This window comes from Phoca vitulina, unplaced genomic scaffold (assembly GCF_004348235.1).
Source record: "Phoca vitulina isolate PV1807 unplaced genomic scaffold, GSC_HSeal_1.0 scaffold32, whole genome shotgun sequence".
Classification (NCBI taxonomy): domain Eukaryota; kingdom Metazoa; phylum Chordata; class Mammalia; order Carnivora; family Phocidae; genus Phoca; species Phoca vitulina.
Window position 1 is genome coordinate 2622174 of NW_022589735.1, and position 19107 is coordinate 2641280.

A 19107-nucleotide genomic window follows, 5' to 3' on the forward strand; every position below is an offset into this window, starting at 1 on the left:
CATGCATATATTCCTGAAGCAGCTTGCATGCAACCTGTGGGAACGAGGGTGGGCATTCAGGACACTGTTCTCCAAACATTAGGGGTCTGTGTTCTGATTGCTGATTGCTCCTTCTGATCACAAGGATGCAGAAAGAGGTGGGCATGTTCCCCTGTCTTTTTCAAGTCCCTCTCCCTCTTGCTGAATTAATGTCCTTGGGATTAAAGAGCTGGTGCCCTCCCCTCCTCCTTCATTTTTCTCTTTTTCCCCTTTTGGGAGCCAGACATTAAAGACATCAAAAGTAACTGCATATATGGAGGAAATTAGAAAGTCACCATGCATCCCCAAGGAAAGGTGCAGGCTCAGAAAAGACCTAAGAAGACCTTTACACTTCAGGCTACTCCTTAGCATGAAGACAGTACCCAATAATAAACAAAACAAAACAAAAAACAGGAAACCCTGGTGAAGGGCAAGAATGTCATTTCCAGGGTTATCACATTCTACATTCAAATGTCCAGGTTTCAACAACAACAAGAAAAGACAGGACATACAAAGAAGCAGGAAAGTATGACCCAATCAAAGGAAAAAAATAAACCAACAGAAATATCCCTGAGAAAGACCAGATAGCAAAGCTACTAGACAAAGACTTTAAAACAACCATCTTAGAGATGCTCAAAGAACTAAAAGACATGGAGAAAGTCAAGAAAAGGGAGGAAATTCCGACAGATTGCATGACATTGATGAATCCTGAAGGCATGCTAAGTGAAATAAATCAGTCACAAATAGGCAAATACTGTATGATCCCACTAAACACCTAGAGTTAATGAAAATCAAAAGAGAGAGAGAGAGAAAAAGTAGAATGGTGGTTGCCAGAGACTGGGAAAGGGGGAAAGTGGAGAATTCTTGATTAATGGGCATAGTTTCAGTTTTACAAGATGAAAAGAGTTCTGGAGATGGATGGTGGTGATGGTTGCACGGTATGAATGTACTTAATCTCACTGAATTGTATACTCAGAAATGGTTAAGATGGTAAATTTTATGTATATCTTAACACAATAAAAAAAAATCCTTATAAACTTAAAAAGAAGGCTTCAGGGCAAAAGAAGCCTTGGATGCTGAGCTTACTTCTCTGGGTTCTTGCCTTTGGGTTTTGGTCCACTTATTATCTATTTTATGGTCAGTTCTTCAATGTTACCTGTATTTCATCTAGCTTTTTAAATTGTCCTGAAGAGGAGGTTGATCTGAATAACCTAGCACATCATTACCAAAAGCAGAGGTCCCCTCATTAATGTATTCCAAAGTTGTCTACCTGTTTATTCTGTGCCGTATACTTCCTTTCTTCTCCACTATCTAGGGTAAGACCAATTTCCAAGTTCTGTAAATTACTACATTTATATTCAATGTCTAATACTACTAAGTTTTATTAGTGACACTTGAATTAAGATCCTAGGAAAGGACCAAGAAGTTGTTGGAACTGCAAACATAATTCACTCAAAAGAAAGCTAATTAGACTTCTCAAATTGTAGGCTGTTTGACATCGGAACGAATCTTTGGGAGTAACTTAGTCCAGTCCCTTCATTTGTAGATAAAGAAATAAAGGTCTATAAAAGTTGAATAGCTAGTGCAGAAGTCGAAAGTAGAACTATATCCTCTTGCTTCCTAGTCCACTCTTCTTTCTCTGACTAATTAATAAAGGGTTATTTCAGCAAATATTATGAAATTTCTTAGAATTGGCACTTCAAATATATCCACGTGGATGGTGAAAAGAGAGCAATTTAAGACATTTCCTTAGACCAGAACTCCCCCAAAGTCAAGTAAAAGGACAAGTAAGTTTGGGGAATTCTTGACTAAAGTTAAAAAAGTTATTGCAGTTTTTCTCAGGGCCATATGTTAACATGCACTGCAAATTTTCAAAAGAGTGATGCAAAATTTCAAAAACTTACTTAAATATGAAGCCATTTCCCACCAATCTTGGTCTAAGTTACACAGAACATATTTTGAGAAATTATATTTCAGACTATCATAATTTTCTTACACACACAGAACTTATTTTACTTACCCAAAAAGGAGAGTGAATTTATTTAAATTATTCACTTAAAAAAAATCTGAATACTTTTCTAAGGATTCTACCTGATCAGTTGTATAAGTTTGTTGCCTGCTGATTGCTTTATGCATATGAAAATATTTTTAAAACACAGGTTTGCCAGATCAGCAAAGGACAATCAGGTGAATATCAATAAAAGGATTCTAAAGGTAGAGGCCTTAAAGAGAAACATTTAAACTTTCTTTTCTCCAGACAATAAATATTACAGAGACATAGAGGTCAATTTCTGTTATATTTGGTAAGCTTTTTACCAATGAAAAATGAAAAATTATTTTTCTAACTTGACCGCTTAACATTTAAAAAATGGACTGCACTATCCATTGGGATCTTTTAATGCTAAATACTACTTTGAGTGTGACCAGGTATTTTTCTATCAATGAAAATATAAAACCAAGTTTAAATGTATTAAAACATATATTACTACTTATTATAGGCCTTTCCATGATTTGTTTTCTTATAAGTTAGTAAATATGATTACATTTACTCTAACAGCTTACATGGCATTTTGAAAAGTGGAAAAGTCGTCAACTTGTGATCCAAAAACAAGAAATCCTAACTGAGCATAAGCAAAGAATATTATAAAAAACATGATGGCAAATCCTACTATGTCTTTGAGACAGCGGGACAAGGTTGATGACAGCTGAGACATTGTCTTATTAAAACTTATGAATTTGAATATCTGAAAAAGAACAAAGTTAATTGAAACAGAAGAATATCTAATATCATACTTACTTACAGTAAGTTAAATTAATTTCAGAAAAAATTTGCTTCAAATTAAAGGAAGTGCTTAATAGTGATAGTTAGGAGTGTCTGAGGATTTGCCTGCAATCATTGCAAGGCCAACCTACTTTTTAAAGTTACTTTATAGTTAAGAAAATCCTTTTTTTTTTTTCATAACTTTGCCGCTTTAGTTCCCATTTTGCTATCTAAAAAAACCACTTATCTAATCTGTTCCATTTAATATAATAAAGTATAAATACCTTTATCCATGCAAAAAAGATGGTGACAGCAATTATATTGTTGTAGTAAGTGTGCCAGTATGCAAGAAAATAGAAGTCTGAATATTTTTCGGTATTTTTTAACAGGTCTCCAAGTAAGAGAAAAATTTGTATATTACAGTATATGTTGAAGGAAACAGTCACAAAACACAACTAAATGGGAAAATAAGAAATGTTAAATTAGAGACAATTTCTACTTCTGAATTTCCTGCAGCCTACGAACAGACACAGGAAAAAGTTCATCAGAAGTTTAACAAAAAGGGAGGGGAATTAAGACGTAGGCTTTTACGTGAATGGAAGCAACTTACAGAAGTTTAAGATAGCAAGACGATCACAGAAGTGCAGAAATACTGGTCACCTGACCATCCTAATCTATCTGCCTGTTTCTTTGAGTCATAAAGCACAAATGTCTAAAATGATTATGTTATTCTGACAAGGCTGCATTTCTGCTCCATGTAACTACGTGATACCTAGAAGTTTATTTTTATTTATGTGTTTATGTATTTATTTATAATTCCAGTGTAGTTAACATACAGTGTTATATTAGTTTCATGTGTACAGTATAGTAGTTCAACACTTCCATACACATGATCCTTAAAAGTTTAATATTTTCTACCACATAACACTGAAAGAAAAAATTTTTCAGTGACACAAAAATAAGCCTTGAGAGCCCTCTGACAGCTCGTCTAGAGGAGGATTTCGGAACCAGGTTGTATCAGGTATCACAGCTTTCGAACTGTCATGAAAATCTTCCTTTGACTTCCTTTGCCTGAAATGCTCAGATAGTTAAATATTCAATGTTATGCTGTATGTTAAGTATTATCGGGGATACCAGAGAGGTAGGTGGTACATTTCCTGACTCTGAGAAACTTTTAATCTGGTTTTGGGAAACAAGGATTATATCCTGGATTGGCTATAACTAAGGGTCAGTAAGGGTGTATAAGCCAGAAATGTTTGTTCATTGTTTCTAAGACCAAGTTCTTACCATTTGTCCCACCCTGCCCCCCTCTTTGTTTTAGTCCATTCCATTGACAAGAACTGGCAGTTTTTGGAATTTCTTTCAGAGACTATAGTCCCAATCCTGGTATTCTCTGTGCCCACAAGCTACCCTCTGGCTGCTCACTCTCCCCGGCCCCGCCTTTCAGTATTCTTCTTAGGCTTGATTTTGCATATTCTTTCAAAATTCAGTGTGAGGAGGAAAACAGAGAGGCACCATAGAAGAGTACATGTACAAAAATAACCATGATTTTCAACATGACGCCTTATAAGAAACACATTTTTTTTTTGAGTGAGGGGAGACCTACTGTGTGCATTAAATAATAATACCTATAAAATCACCTATTCTAAGTTTATGCTGGTTTTCTCAAGGACCAAATCAGAGAAAAAAAAAAATCTCTTTTTTTTAGAGAGAGTGAGCGAGAGAGAGAGCACAGAGATAGAGTGGGAGAAGCAGACTCCCCGCTGAGCAGGGAGCCCAACACCAGGGCTCGATCCCAGGACCCCGAAATCATGACCCCAGCTGAAGGCAGATGCTTAACCAGCTGAGCCACCCAGGCGTCCCCAAAAATAGACTTCTTACTTTTGGAGGCCCACCGTTAGTATGCCCTATGACAGTTCCTTTTATAATTGATACTTGCAGCTTTGAAATTGTACCAGCTGGGCTCCTGAAGAGCTGAGGGGTTGGGGTGGGGGTTTGGGACTTGGGGACGGGGGAGGGAGAGACGGAGCTGCCCCTTAGCTAGTTGCCAGATGAAAAGTTTGCTTTTTACACCTCCCTCATTGGTGCATTCAGATTTGATTCCCTCCAACAATACATATGAATGTATACTTACCACCAGAAGTAGTAATTCTAGCCAGTTCCAAACACTTTTGAAATAGGCAGACTTAAATTCTCTAACTTTTTGGGCTTCTTGTGTTGTGAAGACAATAAGAAAAATACAAAATGTGATTTCACAGGAAGCAATAATATAATCATAGTAGCTAACATATCTGAGGAGCTTCACAGAGTTAAACTGCCATGAAGTAATTATTCCTCCAGTTGCAGGGAATTCTGCCACCAATCTGTAAAATTAGGTTAGTGAAAGTAACTGTTCATTTATTTCAAGCATTTATATTTCAGTACCTAACTCAATGTGAAGTTTCTAATTTGTGATGATGTGTACTTTAATAATCAGTTATTTTATAGAAAATATGTTTTCTTGGGGTCATGTGTTCAATTTAAAAGAAATTCTAGTGGATTTACTTATTTTTTAATGGCTTCACTTTTTTTGTACTCTGATATTCACAGTGGTCAAAGACCAATGTCATTGAGAAAGTAAGATATGATGTTAGCCAGACACTCTTTCTATTTTGTGTTTAGATTTCTTGATCATCACTGGGAATACCACTTTATCTCCACAAGAGAATGAGATGATGTTCAAGAAATGCTATACTGTTAGTTACTGTTATTAATCAGTACTCCCCCCAGAATACATAATTCTTGAATGTTTCAGAGAAGGAAAATACACTCTCCCCCTTTAGATTATCAGAGATACTTCTTGCTTCTAAATGTCAAGATTACATGGTCTACTAAAACAAATGTTTCCTGTTTACTTTAGGCACAGGATGTTGGATACAAGGATTTATATGCAAAGAGAAGTACAAAAATTAATTCCAACACTAAATAAAAAGATTTTGAGGTTGTTCACTGTATTTCTACTGCTCTCTACAACTTCAGATAATTAAGAATTCGCAATAATTTAAGGAACCCAGTATCTCTATCATAATGTAATTATTCCTACTTAGATATATTAGCAAATATTATTGCTACTGGAATAAGGTGCTGCCAAAATAAAACCCAAAACCAGCTAAACAGAAAACAGAACTGTTTGTTTTGCCTTGCATGTAGTAGGTGTGCAATGTTGGATAAGTGAGTGAAGTGAAAGAAACTCAATATTTTGATCTGAAGTGTACACTAGTAAAAAGGGAAAAAAGAACAGTATTCAGTTTAGTTTGCCAGATATGTTTACAAAAGGAAAGTACATGGGTAAGGTCTTAAGTAATGTGCTCCCATACAACTACTGATTAGATATACCACCATTTTAAAGTTTTAAAATCTGCTAGTTTTTGGGGCGCCTGGGTGGCTCAGTCATTAAGCATCTGCCTTTGGCTCAGGTCATGATCCCGGGGTCCTGGGATCGAGCCCCACATCGAGCTCTCTGCTCCATGGGAAGCCTGCTTCTCCCTCTCCCACTCCCCCTGCTTGTATTCCCTCTCTCCCTGTATCTGTCAAAAAATAAAATCTTTTTTTAAAAAATAAAATTTGTTAGTTTCTAAAAAGTAACATTTTAAAAGGTAACAGAATAAGCATAAACCCCAGGGACAGGAAATCTGGACTTAGTCTAGTGTAACAAGGAGTTCTCCTTATGATTTTAAGCCAGTTATCCCAATGTTTCTCCTCGTGTTTAAGGCATAAAAATTATTTGTATTCTTTATCCTGATCAGAACTGTTGGAAAGAGTGATTAATGTTGGTAAAAAGCTCTGATTCCCTGAAAGAAGAGAAAAAAACTATGAAAGAAATGGTGTAATGTCCATGCTACTTAAGACAATAGATTTGTTTTATTCATTTTTCCAGATTTTAAAGGCCATGGTTGGTTTCACTGTCACTGTTGCACAAGGGCAAAATCCCCTAGTCAGAGTAGACACCAATTCTGTATTCCATTTAGGGTAGAAAAATAAGACTCATGAGAGAGATTTAAGATTCACTGAGATTTTAGTGGATACTACTCTTTGCTTGTCTGTGGTCATTATTCCATTCCTCCTTTCTAATAGAACCCTGATTGTACCAGGCATCCACTCATTCCCAGATCACTCAGAGGAAGCTGATTCAATCCCCAGACAGATTCAATCACGGTAATCCTGTTTCTTTGTCAGTGTGTGATTCTAGAACACAAGCCTAAAGCCAATTAGCATGGTCCAGGTTAGGCAAATGCACTAAGGTCATCAGAATAATGGAAAGAATTTTTTCTCTTTAGAGGGTTCTCTCCCCTGCCTGCTGATTCTTTCCCCTTCTCCTCCTCCTCCTTCGCCTCCTCTTCTTCCTTATAAGGGAATGTCTCTTACCATCCTTCTGGGTCCACATCAACCCAGACATGTCCTTCTCATGTAATGGCAGAAATGCCAGAGAACAAGTTTTTTTTTTTTAAAGATTTTATTTATTTATTTGACAGAGAGAGACACAGTGAGAGCAGGAACACAAAGCAGGGGGAGTGGGAGAGGGAGAAGCAGACTTCCCGCCGAGCAGGGAGCCCGATTTGGGGCTCGAACCCAGGACCCCGGGATCATGACCTGAGCCGAAGGCAGACGCTTAATGACTGAGCCACCCAGGCGCCCTTAGAGAACAAGTTTTAACAGGCAAACTCATTTCAAACTTCTGCTTGTATCTTACCTGCTCCCATTCCATTGACCAAAGCAAGTCACAAGGCTAAGCCCAAAGAGAAATTAAGGATTCAATCCCATTTACAATTGCACCAAAAACTGTAAGATTCCTAGGAATAAACCTAACCAAAAGGCAAAGGATCTGTACTCAGAAAACTATAGAACACTCATTAAAGAAATTGGGGAAGACACAAAGAAAGGGAAAAAATGTTCCATGCTCATGAACTGGAAGAACAAATAATGTTAAAATGTCTATGCTACCTAGAGCAATCTATACATTCAATGCAATCCCTATCAAAATGCCATCAACGTTTTTCACAGAGCTGGAACAAATAATCCTAAAATTTGTATGGAACCAGAAAAGACCCCAAATACCCAGAGGAATGTTGAAAAAGAAAAGCAAAGCTGGTGGCATCACAATTCCGGACTTCAAGCTCTATTACAAAGCTGTAATCTTCAAGACAGTATGGTACTGGCACAAAAACAGACACGTAGATCAACGGAACAGAATAGAGAACCCAGAAATGGACCCTCAACTCTATGGTCAACTAATCTTCGACAAAGCAGGAAAGAATATCCCATGGAAAAAGGACAGTCTCTTCAACAAATGGTGTTGGGAAAATTGGACAGCCACATGCAGAAGAATGAAACTGGACCATTTTCCTGCACCATACACAAAAATAGACTCAAAATGGATGAAAGACCTAAATGTGAGACAGGAATCCACCAAAATCCTAGAGGAGAACATAGGCAGCAACCTCTGTGACCTTGGCCGCAGCAATTTCTCACTAGACACATCTCCAAAGCAAGGGAAACAAAGGCAAAAATGAACTACTGGGACTTCAACAAGATAAAAACCTTTTGCACAGCAAAGGAAACAGTCAACAAAACCAAAAGACACCCTACAGAATGGGAGAAGATATTTGCAGATGTCTTATCAGATAAAGGGCCAGTATCCAAAATCTATAAAGAATTTATCAAACTCAACACCCAAAGAACAAATGATCCAATCAAGAAATGGGCAGAAGACATGAACAGACATTTCTACAAAGAAGACATCCAAATGGCCAACAGACATAAAAAATGCTCAACATCACTCGGCATTCGGGAAATACAAATCAAAACCACATTGAGATACCATCTCACACCAGTCAGAATGGCTAAAATGAACAAGTCAGGAAACAGCAAATGTTGGCGAGGATGCGGAGAAGGGGAACCCTCTTACACTCTTGGTGGGGAATGCAAGCTGGTGCAGCCATTCTGGAAAACGGTATGGAGGTTCCTCAAGAAGTTGAAAATAGAGCTACCCTAGGACCCAGCAACTGCACTACTCGGGATTAACCCCAAAGATACAAGTGTAGTCCTCAAAAGGGGCACCTGCACCCCAATGTTTATAGCAGCAATGTTCACAATAGCCAAGTATGGAAAGAGCCCAGATGTCCATTGACAGATGAATGGATAAAGAAGATGTGGTGTGTATATCTACAATGGAATACTATTCAGCCATCAAAAAGAATGAAATCTTGCCATTTGCAATAATGTGGATGGAACTAGAGGGTATTATGCTAAGCGAAATAAGTCAATCAGAGAGAGACAATTATCATATGATCTCACTCATATGTGGAATTTAAGAAATAAAATAGATCATAGGAGAAGAGAGGAAAAAATAAAACAAGATGAAATCAGAGAGGGAGACAAACCATAAGAGACTCTTAATCATAAGAAACTGAGGACTGCTGGACGGAGGGGGTTGGGAGGATGGGGAAACTGGGTGATGGACATTAAGGAGGGCATGTGATGTAACGAGCACTGGGTACTATATAAAACTGATGAAATCACTGAACTCTACCTCTGAAACTAATAATGCATTGTTAATTAATTAAATTTAAATTAAACAAATTAAAACAACAACCACAAAACAACAAAAAAAACCCAAGGCTGAGCCTAACATCAGGAGCTGGGTAATGCACGCAACCCTGGGTGGCAGAGCGCTGCAAGGTTACGTGGCAAAGATGTGAAGAATTGGGGCCATTTTTGCAAATCACCACAGGCTCTAATCATTTCTAGGATGCTGGCTACGGATATATATTGTTTGAAATATAAATTTTTCATTCTTGAGACAAAAATTAATAACTTAATAAAGAAGCTCATTCTGAAAAGAAATCAACAGATTTAAATGATCTGATTTAGAGGTAGAAATCAAGACTAAACGTGAGATCTGTGCAGCTGCAGAATAAGACTATATATCCTTAATATAAAACATATTGTATGTTAAGTAATTCTCCATGTTCTTGAATATATTCCAAAACAATGAAACAATGAATATGATGCTTCTTTACCATCTTATTCATTATTGGCATAACTACTTTATATTTATTTTGAGGCCTGTTTTTTTTTTTTTAAAGATTTATCTGACAGAGAGCAAGAGCGAGAGAGCACAAGCAGGGGGAGCGGCAGGCAGAGGGAGAAGCTCCCAAGTAGCAAGGAGTCCAATGTGGGGCTTGATCCCAGGATGCTGGGATCATGACCTGAGCTGAAGGCAGATGCTTAACCAACTGAGCCACCCAGGTAACCCTATGATTTTTTTTTTTAAGTAGGCTCCAGGCCCAGCGTGGAGCCCAACGTGGGGCTTGAACTCACAAGTGTGAGATCAAGGCCTGAGATGAGATCAAGAGTCAGATGCTTAACTGACCGAGCCACCCAGGTGCCCCGAGGCTTATGATTTTAATCTCAGTATAAACATGCACAAACTGGAAACCCTAATGAGGGCTCTGGATGCCATGTATGTATGTATGTATGTATGTATACATTTTAAGCAGGCTCCATGCCCAATGTAGGGCCCAAACTCATGACCCTGAGACCAAGAGTCCCATGCTCCACTGAGTGAGCCAGCCAAGTGCCCCTCTGAAGGCTTTTTAAATTCAAGACACTAATAAAGAGGTTTTGAGTCACTTACCTGATTATGCAAAACAGGTTTACATTAGCATTGTATAATGAAAAATCAATAAAAATAACTCTAGTCCCTCTTGTGATCCAGCTGTTCAGTTGAAGGTTAATAAACTTGTTTTTTGTTTCAGATTTTGATTTTGATAAAGTGAAAATAAATCCCCCATTTCGGTAAACACCAACAAATCCCCAGTGCCAAGGGGAGGTACTATCAGGAGTAGCGTACTTCCATCTGTTAGGTATAAAAAGAATAATGAAGAGATGAGAAAGCCTGACCGAGATGTATTCTAAGAATTTAAGCTAACATTAAAAAAAAAAAAGCAGTATTAAGTTCATAAGTTTTATAGTAACTTTGAAGCAAGACAATGAGTTAAGGATTAAAAGGATTAAGATTTAGTATGTTTTCATTTTTTAGTGTTTAGTGTGGGCAACATACTGGACTAGATGCAATGAGAAAAGGTTTTTTTTTAAAGATTTTATTTTATTTATTTGTCAGAGAAAGAAAGCACAAGCAAAGGGGAGGGGGAGGGGCAGAGGGAGAAGCAGACTCTACGCTGAGCAGGAAGCCCGATGTGGGACTCAATCCCAGGACCCCTGGATCATGACCTGAGCTGAAGGCAGACGCTTAACCGACTGAGCCACCCAGGTGCCCCAGTAGGTATCTTATTTTACAAAAGTTTATAAATCAAAGTAAAATGTGCTTAACTGAATTTTGTTTCCATCCTTTCTACTTTTTTTGAGAGACAGAGAGAGTGAGCAAGCACATGTAAGGTAGGGGGAAGGGCAGAAGGAGAGAGAGAATCCCAAGCAGGCTCCATGCTCAGCATGGAGCAGGACGTGGGGACCGATCTCACGACTCTGAAATCATGACCTGAGCTGGTATCAAGAGTCCTACGCGCAACCAACTGAGCCACCCAAGCACCCCCATCCTTTCAACTTTTAATTATGGAATATCAAAAAATAAAGTTTTGACTCCTCATTTCAGTCCCTGTTCAGCCTCCCCAGACAGATTTGAATGATTATCCAAAGGTATACTGCTTAGAGTTGTTTTTGTGTTAATAATACTGTTTGTTTTCAGGAGGGGGGAAAAGTGATACCACTAAGAAAAAATACTCAGATTTAATGAAAATTCCATTGTTGTATTTTTGAGTGTTTTCCACATGGTTGTTAAACTGAAACAAGAACATTTGTTACACCAATCCTCTCCTACTTCCAATTTTTTATGATGTTTTTAATTAGTGAATATTACATTTTAGATAGATAAGCAAGCACAGATTGATTCTTATTTTGTTAGGGAATAACAAGTATTATAATTCCAAGTCTGTAGTGTTAATTTTGGTATTTAACTTACTTTTAGTTGTTATGAGAATTTGGAATAATAGAATACCTAACAGATTAGTTTTTAGATTCCAATTTAAAATGTGCAATTGATTAACTGATTTATTTTGTAATTTTTCATTTAAAGAGAAGTAGTATACAGTTCAGTAATATCTAAGAGACTGTGTCACCATACTTATGAGTTCATCAGATTTCTAAGAATTATACGAGCACTTTGCTATCCTAAAGTATAACCAAAAACTTACACAAAGAAAAAACAAGTCAACAAAAACTGTAAAGCAGTGATTAATCTTAATGCTACAGGAGAGGTTGTTGAAAAAAAGAAATGTAATCATTGCTCATATTTATAATATAAACACTGACTAATGATTAACAAAAATTATGATCTAACAACAGGCTAAGGGAAATGGGAAGTGTGTGTGTAGAGGGAGGGACACATGACAGACACAACAGATACATAAAACCGTAAAATCAAGTAATAGCAGTACAAGCACATTATTTAGAAAGTACACCAGAAGAAACAACTAAAAGAGCTCAAAGAGGCTGCTTCTGGAGAATTGTATTTGTATCATTTTGATAAATATTAAATGAAAAATGTGTTCTCTGCCCCCTGTGATTTTCATAGGACTGTAAAAGCAATGACACCAGCAGCTTCTGGCTTTGGGTGTCCTGTCTTCAGTATAGACATGAGTGTACCCCAGCGTTAGCCTCAGCCAATCTGGAGAACACTGCTATAATATCTCTGGCAGGCATCATCAGATGCGGTGCCTCCAGAGCATAACTGCTCCTTTTCCATATTGGCAATAACAGAAGATATCACTGAAGTAAGAGTGAGAAAGGAGGAAAGTGGCAGAGCACACCTAACACACTCCCTAAGGGTCCCAAGAAGCTTTTGGGATGTGTTTGAGGGAGTCTGGTCAGAGACAGAAAAGCTGATTTGAGTACCGTAAAAGCAGAAATGGATGTTTTACCTTATGTTCAAAATGACTTAGCACTTCATATACCCCAGTTAGAAAAAAAGAATACTCTTTATATCCTTTGGTAAACAAAATAACAGGTTCACTCTTACTTTTCTAAACACCGCTCCTTCCTTTGTTACTATTATTGAAATAGTCTCCTTACCTGCCAGACCACTGTTGGTATTATTTGGAAAATATACATATTTTCCTAATTTTTTAAAGATACAATGGTAAGATGCTAGGAAAAGTTACATGTAATTTTATATTACTTACTCAGTTTCCACTTTAAGGCCAAAATCAGCCAGGTCTTCATTTTTAGAAGTGTATCTGTCATAACATTCATTCATCAAAGACTGAAGGGATGAATAGACCTTGCATGTGTTGTTGCGGACTTTTAGTTGACGGACTCTGGGGACTCCTAAAAGTATGTTCTCATAGTAGATGCGACTGGTGTTCTTTAAATCATACAACGTCTTGTTAGTGTACCATGCGTCCCAGTACAGACCTTCCAAAAGGGGTCCTTCCATAAACTTCATATAGAAAGATAAATGTTATGGGAAAAATATTTTCATGTCAGTTGTGTAACAGAATCTACGTTCATAATGTTACCTTAAGAACATAAAAATCAGTGATTTTGAGGAGTATGAAAATTACTAACCAAGCCACCATTAATATTAAAGATATGATGATGATGTCGATGATAATGAAGATGGTTAATATTTACTGAGCCCTTACTATGTACTATGCACTGCTCTAGCACTTTACAAATATTAATTCATTTAATTCTACAACTTTTCTTTTCCCTTTCTTATATGAGGGGTATATTGAAAACTGTCCCCTAATACATGAGTATATAAACCCATAGCCACACACTTATGGTTGTTATAGCCACAACTCATCACTTGCCCTCGAATTTGTCTGTGTTCTCCTTCCCCACCAGTTCCAGCAGTGGTGACTGCTACTACTTCCTGGCTCTGCCATTCTGAGATCCCCAAGCCTGGGTTCGGTTTTTCCTTTCCTGCTTTTGTCTTCTTTGCCATTGGCCATGTATACTTCAAGATAGCACAATAAAAAAATAGGGTGAACTGCACTTCTAGTCTCAGGGAAGATCTCCTTTTTCTTTTATATTTCACCTGGACTATACCAATGACCTCTAATCATCTGCTCTCATCTCAAACTTCCCCTCTCTCTCGGGAAGTGACCCTGTCTCCTTTCCATAAATTTCAGTGGTATTCATGATTGACCTCTGTTCAATTCAGAGTTTGGCCTTTTCCACCTCATCTTCTATATTCCTATAATGCCAAACATAGCTCCATATGTAGAATTACTTATAGCACATATTGTTTATCCTTCCTAGAATGCCCTCCTGTTACTCATCCTTTAAAATGCAAGTGAACTGTCATCACCTCTGGAAAACCTTCCTTATATGCCCCAATGTTTGTGACTTGGGATACCTGAAACTTCTGTTCTCTTAATTGTTCTTTCCTAATAATGTGAGCATCTTGATAAGTTAAATGTAATGGAAAAAAACAAATCTGATCCAAAGCTGAAGGAATGGTACTCTCACATAATTAAAAACACTATAAAGTTATATTTTGCATATGTACTTTTTATTATTTACTTGATTATATACTGTACATTACTGTAATACACACAGTACAAGGCTGTATACCAAAATTATATATATTTCACTTTATGGGCCATTTGAGGATTTTAAAAAATTTTTTTAGTAATCTCTACACCCAAAGTGGGGCTCAAACCCATAACCCCAAGATCAAGAGTTGCATGCTCTTCCAACTGAGCCAGCGAGGCACCCCCATTTAAGGATTTTTTTTTTTTTTAAGATTTTATTTATTTATCTGAGAGAGAGAATGGGAGACAGAGAGCATGAGAGGGGGAGGATCAGAGGGAGAAGCAGACTCAACCGCTGAGCAGGGAGCCGGATGGGTGACTCGATCCCGGGACTCCAGAATCATGACCCGAGCCGAAGGCAGTTGCTCAACCAACTGAGCCACCCAGGCGCCCCCATTTAAGGATTTTTTTTTTTTTTTATTAAAGATTTTATTCATTTGAGACACAGAGATACAGAGAGAGAGAGAGAGCATGAGCAGTGGGAGAGGCAGAGGGAGAGGAAGAAGCAGACTCCCCGCTGAGTCAGGAGCCCGATGTGGGACTCAATCCCAGGACCCTGGGATCATGACCTGAGCCGAAGGCAGACGCTTAACCATCTGAGCCACCCAGGCGCCCCCATTTAAGGATTTTTTAAGAATAATTTTCACTATACAAAATTACAGTTTGACATGGATCCTAACCCCACATAAGCAGCAAGTCTACTATTTTCCAAATGCAATGATAATGTTTTTTAAAAAAAGTATAATTTTGGGGCGCCTGGGTGGCTCAGTCATTAAGCGTCTGCCTTCGGCTCAGGTCATGATCTCAGGGTCCTGGGATCAAGCCCCGCATCGGGCTCCCTGCTTGGTGGGAAGCCTGCTTCTCCCTCTCCCACTCACCCTGCTTGTGTTCCCTCTCTCGCTGTCTCTCTCTCTGCCAAATAAATAAATAAATAAATAAATCTTTAAAAAAAAATTTAAAAAAGTGTGATTTTGGGGTGCCTCGGTGGCTCAATTGGTTAAGTGGCTGCCTTCGGCTCAGGTCATGATCTCAGGGTCCTGGGATCAAGCCCCACATCAGGCTCCTTGTTCAGCGGGGAGTCTGCTTCTCCCTCTGCTTACTCTCTCTCTCTCTCTCTCTAATAAATAAAATCTTTTAAAAAAGTATAATTTTTTTTAAAGTTCTAAGAACTCTATCACACTGAGAGCATAGGTTCTCAATATACACTTACTGATGGGTTGATTCTAAAAGTTTAAAGAAATACTCATTTTTACTCTTTCCTTCAACAAATATGTCTCCAGTGCCTATTATGTGTGCCATGAGTTTGTTTATGCAATACCAAAAGCTACTTCATTCTCAATCACGATGCCTTACCTTCCAAAAATCAGTTATGCTGCGAATAGACTTAAAGTTGGTTCTTTCATCACCAGGCACAGAAGTGTCCAAAAATAGAGATGACATAACTTTGTTTAAGTAATACATATGTGGGTTTACCATCCCAAAAGTCACTAAGGAGAAGAATTTTTGTTTAAAAATTTATTTTTAAAAACTCAGTTTATCAGGATTAACAGTTAAATTTTATTCCCAATTTTGTTTTGAAAATTCAAATTTTTTCTTGACTAATTATAAAATTAAAAAAAAAAAAGAAAATAGAAATATACAAAACAGGAAGAAGTTTCCTGTAATTCCACTGCTAGAATTAGGTTTAGCACATATTCTTCAGATTTTTCTATAGGCCTACACATTTATAAAGAAAATAACTTTATTTTTACAAAAATGAGAACATATTATGCATACTATTCTGCAAGCTTTTTCTCTATTTTGAGAGTAGGCAATATAATATAGTGAATAAAGCTATGGATTTTGATTTCAAACAAATAACGATTTGAGTCCCATCATAGGGATAACATCTCCTACCTCACAGTTTTGTTAGGAGAAGTGAGATAATGCATGTGGAACATTTAAATCCATGTTTTGGCACACGATAAGAATTTTTAAAAATATTAACTGGTATTTGTTCTCTTTCTAGGGTGGGTGGATAGATTTTAGAGAAGGGTCTTTCTTTAATATGACTAAACATGTTTCTCTTTTTTTTTTTTTGCTAGCAGACTTTTAGTGTTTACCAATTATCTACCTTCAACATGATTCTAGGGCACATGAGCCTATGCCATGCTTTAACGTTCCATATTATTTCACTGTATATACCAATGATGTATTTCACTGGATATACTGATTCAATCAATGTTGACTATGAAAGCTTTTCATTACACCTGTGACCTAAAGCTTTGCCCTTTAAGAAATGGAAATAGTGTCGATCTAAATGAATTTAAGATAAGTCTAAAATGTGTCACTATTTTTTAGAGGTCTTAGTAGTCTCAGAGCCTATGGTTTATAAAGTACGTTTTTTTTCACCTCCACATAACTTCTTAGTTCAAACAGTGTCTTCATCTACATCTGTGTACTTACATATACATAGGTTTATTAAAAAAATAAAGTAGAGTGCCAACTCCTGAAGTGTGGTTCTAATTTCTACTTCCTTACTGTAATGCAGGCTATGTTTCGGAGCTCCTGTGAGACACAAAACAAATTGTTTCCTTACATTATTATGCCATTTATAATGTATATAAATAACGATGATGGGAAAATAGCCACTTTTAGCTGATACACTGTGTGAAGGGAAGTTCCAATGGCTTCTGGTTATTTTTTTATTCTCACTTTTGCGAAGGAGGAATAATTACTAACACTTCCCATGGGCGGGGGGGGTGAGCGGGCAGTCATTTTGACTGAACACTAGTGAATTTTATATATTACACGGACGTTTCCTCAGAAATCCCGTCTGAAAGTGAAAAAGCAAAATACAAAAAAGAAAAAAAAAAAGAGAGAAGAAAAAAAAAATCACTCATCTGTCCCTAACCGTTTTCTCTACCTTCTATATTGCTTCTTGGGAAGACTGGCTTCCGCTGGAGGGGGAAAATGACTCGGCCTGGGGTTCTGTCGAGGTAAGACTCCCTAGGTCAACTAAGGGCTTCGCAGAATGGCCTAGTGACGGTATCTGTGCGTCAAGTTAACAACCCCGGCTCGAGCCTCGGGCAAGGGGCGGGTGCCATATCGCCTTAAGGCTTCAGTTTTCCCATCTGTGAAAAGGGACCCCTATCCACCCCTTCTCAAGGGGAGACTGTGAGGGCTAAACGTGCTGTCTTTCATGAACAGATATGGGCCTACACAGTTCCTTCCACGGTACTTGTAAATTCCAAATCGGCCCTGCCCACAACTCCCTAGGATGACCCCTCACCGCCTCGGTGCCACCGTGACGCCTCAGCCATGGCCGACCTGGACAACGACGCCCGTTCGACCTTCCCGGTCTGCCGCGCCTGCGCGTAACTTTGCGACGCGCGCCACCTGGCTCCTGCGCCTGCGCAAGTCTTCACGGTCCTGCACCGGCGCAAGCCGTGCTACAGGTGGCCTGCGCGCGTGCGCACCGCGGACGCTCTGGAAAGCCGGCGGCTGAGGCGGGGCTGGGAATTGCGGCGTTTGTCTGGCGGAGGGCCGGCCTCTCGGGCGAACCTGGTTTGGGGCCTGGGGTTGGTCGTAAAAATCATAGTAATTAATTCTAACGGGCTACTGTGTCTTGAACACCTTTTACATTTATTGGCTTGTTTAGTCTTCACATCCCCCCTTCTCGAAAGGTAGGTGTTTTATCCTCATTTTAGGTCTGGAGACGCCGAGGCGCTGAGAGGGTCAGTGACTTACCGAAGTGCACAGGTGGTCGGGGCAGGTCTGCTGGACGCCAGAGCCCGAGTGCCTAACCAAGCGCCCACTCTGCCGCTGCTGCTTGGCAGACATCGGTTCTCGTTAACCGAGAGCTGCTGCTAGAAATAGCTTCCACCCCTCTTGCCACCCAATGTGGCTAAAGAAAACGATAAAGTAGAATTAAAAAAATCCAGCTCTGAAGTGATTATTTGGAAGAGTGGGCCAAACAGACCTTGGGAACCCAGATTCACATCTGGCCCAGAAGCTTTGCAAAGATGGGAAGGTTTGTAAACCAAAGACATTTGGCTGTAAATTAAGGCATCCAAAACCCTGCCAGGATATGAGACAGGAGAGAGTCTCATGTTGGAAAAAAGGAAAATGAAACGGAATTCAGTAGAAAGGCCCCAGGGCAGCCAGCAAAGAAAACCATCAAGCTGTTGGGGAAGTAAAAAATAAAGCCGCTTTTGTTATTTCCCTGAAAGAGATGCCGAGTGATGTTGATAAATGCTATTTTATGTGTAGATAAAAAACAAGCCGAGGCCACACAGCAGCGAGGGTCAAAGACTACCAAGGATAAAAGATACAGGAGAGGCCTAGGAAAAGGCCATGGCCAGTGGACAGGAGGCCTGAGAAGAAAGGGCTAGTGTCCTAGCTTAAGGAATAGTGTAATTAAAAGGATTTTCCCTTTCCCGTACTTAGACCCTCAGATGCTCACAAAATTGGCTTTCTAATGTAATAGGTTATCTGAACTTGAAATGTAGGAGGCCCGCCCCCCCCCCCCGCGTTCAAATTTATATGAAATGTAAGAATTAAGCAGATGACTTTACAGACTATTCATATTCCATTGAGCTCAGTAGACTCAAAGGTCTTGAAGACTTAGGGACTTTTTCGGTTAAAACAAAATCACCATTTCAGGAGAGATTCTGTCAGGATTTAGTTATTGTTGCTTGCTTTTGAAGTGCAAACCATGGAAAGTCTAGCTTAATTTCCGGAGGAATTGACTGA

General features: G+C 38.6%; 2 protein-coding genes across 8 annotated transcripts in view; one reads left to right on the plus strand and one right to left on the minus strand.

The window, feature by feature from the left end:
* PKD2L2 (polycystin 2 like 2, transient receptor potential cation channel) overlaps positions 1-17675 on the minus strand; it is a 48241-nt gene extending 30566 nt beyond the window's left edge. For 2 of the 4 annotated variants that reach the window (XM_032425113.1, XM_032425112.1), the window contains exons 1-8: positions 17645-17675; positions 16819-16920; positions 15727-15860; positions 13015-13271; positions 10455-10676; positions 4914-5142; positions 3064-3234; positions 2581-2762 (exon numbers count right to left, since the gene is read on the minus strand). In XM_032425113.1, coding sequence (XP_032281004.1) covers positions 2581-2762; positions 3064-3234; positions 4914-5142; positions 10455-10676; positions 13015-13271; positions 15727-15860; positions 16819-16920; positions 17645-17675 — 1328 coding nt within the window. Of the gene's footprint in view, positions 1-2580; positions 2763-3063; positions 3235-4909; positions 5143-10454; positions 10677-13014; positions 13272-15726; positions 15861-16818; positions 16921-17644 lie in introns of all 4 variants that reach the window. The other 2 variants (XM_032425114.1, XM_032425115.1) reach the window with 2 other exon arrangements.
* Positions 17676-17793: 118 nt separating this feature from the next.
* KLHL3 (kelch like family member 3) overlaps positions 17794-19107 on the plus strand; it is a 279580-nt gene continuing 278266 nt past the window's right edge. For all 4 annotated transcript variants that reach the window (XM_032425120.1, XM_032425122.1, XM_032425123.1 and 1 more), the window contains exon 1: positions 17794-18038. The gene's annotated coding sequence lies outside the window, so the exon portion shown is untranslated. The remainder of the gene's footprint in view (positions 18039-19107) is intronic.